Below are 7763 nucleotides of genomic sequence, written 5' to 3'. Positions count from 1 at the left end.
ACAATGCATGCCAGGGATTAAGTAACATACAAGTTCTCTTGTTAATCAGAGATAATCAGATCTCTGTTTATCTGTCCTAAGGTTTATGTTCATATTTGGCTCAAATGTGAGTATGTAGTCCATTTATTGGCCATGGCAATGGACTGATGTGCATTTTGGGGTCACTGGATTATTCACTTGCTTATCTTATGTTTTCTTTTCTACTCTTGCCAGCTGTGCAAACTCAAAGCAGATGTTTTGATTAAGCCTGCTTGGATCTGCCTGGAAAGCAGAGTATTACGTCTCCGATGATGTCGAGTTTCAGGTGACAGATGGGGCGGAACCATGTACACCTTCAAAGCCGGAACACTTCCTGAACCGGTAACTCAGCGCTATATAAACCGGCAGCACGTCTCAGCAGGGACAGAGCATTTCTCTCGGGTTCTCAGAGAATACAACCAAAGCTTACTGCTGCTCAGACACAGGGAAACAGGAGACGTGTTTATATCCGTATACTGCTCGAGCATTTCTCAGAAGGTAGGGAGGGATATTTGTGTGTTGGTGCATTCTTTTGAAACGGTCCAGCAATTTGCTACTTCTTTAAAATCTGATTGTGTGTTGGAAATTTTTTTTGTAGACAATTATGAGCATGTTCAGTGCTGAATAAACAGCTAACTTTGAATTGTATTTTATTTATTAGGAGATAAAGCATGTACTATATATTTATATATTTCAGTAGCCTATAAAAATCTAGCCTGCCATCTAGTTATAAGTAGAGTATAGTTAGTAAGCTTTTGTTATTAATACCATAATAAATAAATATTTTAGGCTATCAAATATTGTGATGATTTCAGAATGAATAGGCTAGAAACATTAACTGTATTGAAAACATTTGGGATGAAACTATGATTACCATGGTACAGTAAGAGTTAAATAGCAGAATAGGGTTTGTTAGTGCCATGTTCTAATAAATGGGAATGTTTCTATTTCACAGGCAAATTCTACGAAAGGAATAGCTACCTCTCACCAAAACGTCAGTCATGAATGAAAACCGCTTGGCAATCGACATTCTGCTCTTGTGTGTATTCTGTGGAGCAAGTGCACTGGCAGCTTTTAATCCAACTCTGTCTTCATCCTTGCCAGCGACCAATTTCACTGATATTGGCTCCGCGCCTCCTAAATACCTCACCGAGTCTACGAACCTTCCCAAAACCAGACGGAAGCGTTATATTTCCCAGAATGACATGCATGCTATACTTGATTACCATAATAAAGTCAGAGGAAAAGTTTTCCCCCCAGCCTCGAACATGGAGTATATGGTAAGTCACTTAATTAATTATCATTTTTAAGTACGATAAAATCAGGAGCTCTTAGGGGCCGTTCACGTCGAACTCGTTCTTGCTTCCATCTGCGCTTTTTTCTTAATATTTATTTTTCATATAAACATGCGCTAGATGGACGTGTTTGACCGTTACGCCGCATCTTGCGCAGGAGCGCCGAGTTTTTTAGACGCCATATCAAGTAAAACGCGTCTCGAGACACATGCGCTATTTGTGGCGCTGCGTCGAGCTTTTTTAGCGCGAGGACGCGTTCGGTGTGAACAGCCCCTTAAAGTTCCAAACTAAAGTTCTGTTAACATTCTCGCTGCTGTTCACCGGGTCCAGCTGTTTTATATATTTATTTGCGTCAGGGGCGCAACTTCACATTTGTTGAGGGGTATACACACCAAATAAACTACACACACACACACACACACACACACACACACACACACACACACACACACAAATGTTGGTGCAGCTATCATTATGAGGACTCTCCATAGACATAATGATTTTTATACTGTACGAACTATAGATTGTATCCCCTAACCCTCACCCTACCCCTAAACCTAATCCAAAAAACTTTCTGCATTTTTACATTTTCAAAAAAACATAGTTTAGTATGTTTTTAAGCGATTTGAATTATGGGGACACTAGAAATGTCCTCATAACCACATTTATCACACACTTGTAATTACCAGTTTGTAACCTAAAAAAAAGTCCTCATAAACCACTTAAACCTGCCCACACACGAGCACGCGCGCGCGCGCACACACACACACACACGTTGGGTTTTCGTGTTTTATGAGGACTCTTCATAGACATAATGGTTTTTATACTGTACAAACTTTATTTTCTATCCCCTAACCCTAACCCTACCCCTAAACCTAACCCTCACAGAAAACTTTCTGCATTTTTACATTTTCAAAAAATATAATTTAGTATGATTTATAAGCTGTTTTCCTCATGGGGACTGACTGATTGTCCCAACAATGTCAACAATTTCAGGTTTTACTATTTAGTTAAATGTCGGTTAACTTCAAGCCTTTCTTCAAGACTTTCAGTGATACAGTGATAAGTTAAGCCTACCAATTTTTAATGCACTGTTTTTCATTTTCCATCTTCCTTTTTCTGTTCTGCGCCCCAGGCCAGAACGCATTCCCCCTCTGACAGTCAGAGCAACATCGGTAGACAGATGGTGAGCGGTACCTATGAAGGTACTTCTTGATAAAAAAATAAAATAAAATGCATATTTGAACCCATTTAAAATGCTAAGAAATTTTAAAGTTAAATAAAACAAAAGTTCAATAAAATACATCCTTTCATTAATTGTTTAAAAATTGTGCTTTTGGTTATTTGTAAGGTATTATACGAGATTTAAAAAGTATGCCACCCCTATGCATTGCGTATGTTGCATACATAATTTCTGCGCCCGATTTGCATAATTGTCTGGCATTTTGCCCGTGCGCTGCTGCTGTTGTGGTTGCTGCTTTTTGCACGTTACATTGCTAGTGCGCACATTGCAGGATGCAAACAATGACCTACCTCCATGTCAGTCTGGCACCGGCAGCTGTTGAGCAGATATAATTGGCTTGGACCACCATACTAGATCCTCTCGAGCAGCGATCAATGTGCTGATACTGAAGCTAAGCAAATGCTTTCAAAATTGCACAGTCATGGGAAAGGCAACATCAGAGATGCGATAATTGAACCAATCGGATTATTCTGGTATGATGTTTTGTATTGTAAATAATGCACTGACTTTACCACTAATTAAAGTCAAGCAAAAGTTATCGAATGGTCTACTGTGGTGAAAGTCAATAGTTGAGGTAGAATTGCTGATATAGAATTAATTGTTTTGTCAGTGCATTACCATGGTTTAAGACTCCCTCAGCTCACTCAGGGACCAAAGAAATCTTTATTAATGCTTGAGGGCAGGAAAAGGTTATAGCCTACTCCTCAGTGTCATTCACAGAAACACATAGTCTTTCTTTGTTTAGACCCAATGGACAGATCTTCCTGATTATATGAAACGATTTATATCTGTGGGTGGGACTCTTTGGGAACCCAATCATTTCCCAAAATAACATGTGTAAATTCACAACTGTATAGATTCCATGTCTATAGAGGACTGATAGCAGTTTTATTTTTATATGAAAGTTCCTTCAATAAGAAGACGTTATACAGATGGTTGATACAACAATTATCAATTGAAGGAATAACATTAAATGGAAAAAATTATAAAAGAACATATCAGACAGGAAAGGAAAATATTAAAGAGAGAAAAAAACAACAAAAAGAAAAGAAAAGAGGGCATTAAAGACAATAATAATCTGTACATCTATTAAGGCAAAGAATTTAATGGCAGTGCAAGTGCTTTTTTATTAATAGAGAGTGATATCATATTCAAATAATGTTTCATCTCTTTTAAAAATACAGAAAAAATTGACTTACTGTTCGATAATTTACACGTATGAATGTAAAATTTACATAAGAAGCTAATTAAATGTAAAATAAAGCAAACACTTTCTTTTTTGGGATCAGACATAAAATAATCCCAAAGATAACATTTGGACTGATTGCAGTTTATTTCATGTCTCAGGTGTGGGATGACACTCTTGCAAAAACAGCTGAGCAATGGGCATCCACGTGTATTTGGGAGCACGGTCCTCGCAGTCTTCTCAGATTTTTGGGCCAGAACCTTTCAGTCAGAACAGGAAGGTGTGTATCAATCCTGTTATTCACAGTGTTATTCATATCAAATCAGACATTTTTCACAATATTGTGTTCTGCTGTATCAATGGACATTTTGGGGGCTTACAAGACCAAGCAAGTCTTTTCATTTCCATGATGAGATTTCACTATTGCTATGTTTGAATTGTTTACAGGTATAGGTCCATTTTGCAGCTGGTGAAGCCCTGGTATGAAGAAGTGAAAGATTACTCTTTTCCCTATCCTCGAGACTGCAATCCCAGGTGTCCCCTTAAGTGCTATGGGCCTATGTGCACTCATTATACACAAGTGAGTTATTATGTTCACTTTTGTGTAATATGTGTAAGTACAATGTTATAACAGTGGAACTCTTTAGGTATGTCATCCACAATTTGACAATTTCTCTGTTTTTGCCTTCCACTTTACCAGATGGTGTGGGCAACCTCAAATAAAGTAGGATGTGCCATCAACACTTGCCATGATATGAATGTTTGGGGCTCAGTTTGGAAGAGAGCAACATACTTGGTGTGCAACTATTCTCCAAAGTAAGTACTGTATATGCTGTTGCCTTATGTTATGTCACGTCACATAACAAGGATCTGCGGTGCTGTAGCTGAGTTAAACTGCACTCCTGTCACACAATTACAGATTGTACGCAAACCTGAGAGTAGCAACTTGACACTCGTCTGTTAAAAATATTTTTGACGTGGACATGCACAGTGCCTTCTGGTTCAAAGACCTAGACGACCTCTTGCATTCCTGCAGCTCCTGCTGCATGTGGAATTTTGCCTCTAATTCCATAATCAAAGCCCCTTAATCTTGCCAGGCTTGTGACTGGCTTGTGACCGTCTTCTTTTAATCTTATAAGGCAGCACACTTGAGAAAATTGTGAGGCTAATGCTGAGCATGCTATTTTTAAAATGCAGTATAGATTTAAGACTTGCTGGCCGATAACTAGTTACAGTTGGTCGAAAATGATTTAAGTAATTTCTGTTTCATGTCATGTCATTTATATCAGTGTGTAGAAACACAGTTAAACATAGAAGTGTCCATAGAAATGACAACATAAGTGTGATTCATATCATATTGCAATTTCAAACTGTTTTTATGAATTGGTTTTAAAGGGTAATACAGCAATGTAGGAAGGATTGACAATTGCCTTCAAATTTCAATCATTTCAAATTTTTTATTTATAGAAGTACATTTTAGAAGTATTTTTCTGACAACCCAGTATTGTACACTTCTAAGCAGGCATTTACCTACAAATAAAGTTATGGTCAAATACAGTAGGTTTATGTATTTATGCATATTATGTCTAACAACAACAACCTAAAATCAGTGCATGTAAATCTCAATCTTGTGTCATTGACAATTTTGTTGTCAATGTTGTTTACAGGGGGAACTGGATTGGTGAGGCTCCATATAAAGTAGGTGTTCCTTGCTCCATGTGCCCTCCAAGCTATGGAGGATCATGCAGTAACAACATGTGCTTTCCTGCTGTGAACTCAAATTACCTGCACTGGTTCAAATAAACACAGACATACAGAATGCACATGCCCCATCACAGAGACACTCTCCCTGATGGGAATTTGCACAACATTCCTGCATCACCCTGTTTTGTACATATGGGCTATATAGGACCATGTTTGTAAGGCAGCAAGTGTTTTTTTTTTTTTTGTTTTTTTTTTCTTTAAAGAAATATGTACATACATTATTTTTCAATGTTTATACTATGTATTAATATTAATATTACTTTGTTTATGGAGTCATTTATTGGAAATACTTTTTATTTCCTGAGAGGGACTGTACTGTGATCTATCAAGACATCATTGGTGCTTACAGTTTTCAGAGTAACTGTACTCAGTTAACACGATGACAGCATTACACCTAATTGTCTAGACTCCCATAAAGCGTTGTTAGCCAGTCTAATGTTACAAATTATCTGTAGTCCCAGACTAGGTGTCCAGAAAACCAACCCTCAAGGTATTCTGCTTGATCCATAGATAAAGGCATTGTTGAATGACTCTGAAAAGTCAACCCTGCTGAAAAGAAGTGTTTAAACCAGCCTAAGCTGGTTTGTTGGTCTTAGCTAGTCTTCCAGCCTGCTCAGGCTGTTCTGTTGGCTGGTTTTAGAAGGGGTTTTGGGCACTTTTCAGCTGAAAGATCAGCCAGACCAGCTGAAGACCAGTTTAAACCAGCTATGATCATCAAGCCAGTTTAGGCAGGTTTAAGATATGTTTTTTAGCAGGGTATTCTTCAGTACTGACATTGGGTCAAGCAGTCTGCTTTGTTTCATGTCATAATTTATTAACCCTTAGGGTTGAATTTTGGTGCTTTAGATGAAATACTGAGCTCTTTTTGAATAGGGGTGAAACACAACAGTACTTTACTTCTATGAATTACTTACTGGCATCCTCAGTCATGCTTTGCTTTAGGTCTTCTCTCCTGGAATGTTTCCAGATTCTTAAAGCATTAAGCCCAGAAAAGTGTGTTTGTTGCTTAGAAATTGTGAAATGTAGGGGTAATTTGAAAAACCTCCACATTTTGCAACCCCAGCATTTTGTAAGGCAGAGCGTTGAACTGTGCTGTACCCTCATGGAATGTTGAGGTGAATTAATATGAAAACATGTTTGATATGTAATTGCACCTTACATTTTGTTTTTTGTTTTTTTGTTTTTTTAAATGTATTTTTTATTAGAAGGCTTTTATTGATGGTGATTTTACCTTTTGTACATACATTTATCATAAATTGAGCAATATGCTCTGTGTACAATGCATGCATAATAGTGGCACTCTATTGGGGGAAATGCACTGCATTGTGTTGATTTTACTCATGTCTTTTTGAACTGCATCACACAAGCACTTACGAAATCTAGCAGGCACTACTTTGCAACAATGTGCATATAGAGGAGGTTATTTAAAGGGTCATACTTTCTCCTTCTACAGATTTAGGATGTTCAACATGACTTCAGTGTCATTGTATGACACTTTATGTTCATGAATTTGAAAAATTCTCTGAAGGCAAGTTCACACTCAACCGTTGTTGGGTTTTGTTGGATCAGTGTGTTGACCCTGTTGCCGTTTGTTGAGGCAGTGTGAAAATGACAGTTATGTTTCCCAGCATTGTAAATCCAGCAGCCAACTTTGAATCCTGGAAAAGTTTGTTTTTGTTGGACAATGTGAAAAAATGTTAAAAAAAATATTATTATTTTTTTTAAAATACCATGACATATTATGGTGCTGGATTTCATAAGCATAATGTAAATTTGTAGTTTGCACCTATTGTTAAGATGCCATATACGTAAATGGCATGTATATTTCAGTAACAAACTATTTATCATCTGTAATAAGCTGTACATAGCCTTTTTTATACAAATCTTTTTAAATGTCTATTTTATTATGAAGCAAGTGTTTATATCTGTTATTTAAACGTGTCATTTGTGCACCATTGCAAAGCTAGGCTTATTAAATCTTTCTGTTATTATCACAGCTTTCAAATGACTCCCATTACTATGAGTTTGTTATGGTGAGAGCTTCTGAGAAGCCAGAGGAGTTTTGGACCAAGGCTAGATGTGAAAAGTGACACCACCAGTGCTGGCTGAGGCTTGAAACCATTTTGCCTTGGACTTTAGCCTGCAATCAACAACAATTGCATTCAAAACCATTCAAAAAATAATAGAGGTATAATTACTATTGAAAATATACTGTATGTTTTTATTATATATATATATATATATATACTGTCCTTGG

At 37.2% G+C, this 7763-nt stretch overlaps 1 protein-coding gene across 1 annotated transcript; it reads left to right on the top strand.

The window, feature by feature from the left end:
• Positions 1–379: 379 nt before the first annotated feature.
• LOC127432207 (peptidase inhibitor 15-A) lies at positions 380–7502 on the top strand. Its single transcript, XM_051683104.1, has 6 exons — positions 380–516; positions 974–1298; positions 3904–4022; positions 4190–4322; positions 4443–4558; positions 5410–7502. Exons 2-6 carry the CDS (start codon positions 1020–1022, stop codon positions 5543–5545), a joined length of 783 nt encoding a protein of 260 aa, XP_051539064.1. The 5' UTR covers positions 380–516; positions 974–1019; the 3' UTR covers positions 5546–7502.
• Positions 7503–7763: the final 261 nt, after the last annotated feature.

This window comes from Myxocyprinus asiaticus, chromosome 41 (assembly GCF_019703515.2).
Source record: "Myxocyprinus asiaticus isolate MX2 ecotype Aquarium Trade chromosome 41, UBuf_Myxa_2, whole genome shotgun sequence".
Taxonomy (NCBI): domain Eukaryota; kingdom Metazoa; phylum Chordata; class Actinopteri; order Cypriniformes; family Catostomidae; genus Myxocyprinus; species Myxocyprinus asiaticus.
This window is presented reverse-complemented; position numbering and strand designations above follow the sequence as displayed.

Bases quoted from the DNA above. Each gene is read 5' to 3' on its own strand.
- LOC127432207 (XM_051683104.1), top strand. From the start codon at position 1,020: ATGAATGAAAACCGCTTGGCAATCGACATTCTGCTCTTGTGTGTATTC. The intron at 4,323-4,442 runs GTGAGTTATTAT...CCACTTTACCAG, and splicing joins TGTGCACTCATTATACACAA to ATGGTGTGGGCAACCTCAAA. The intron at 4,559-5,409 runs GTAAGTACTGTA...TGTTGTTTACAG, and splicing joins GTGTGCAACTATTCTCCAAA to GGGGAACTGGATTGGTGAGG.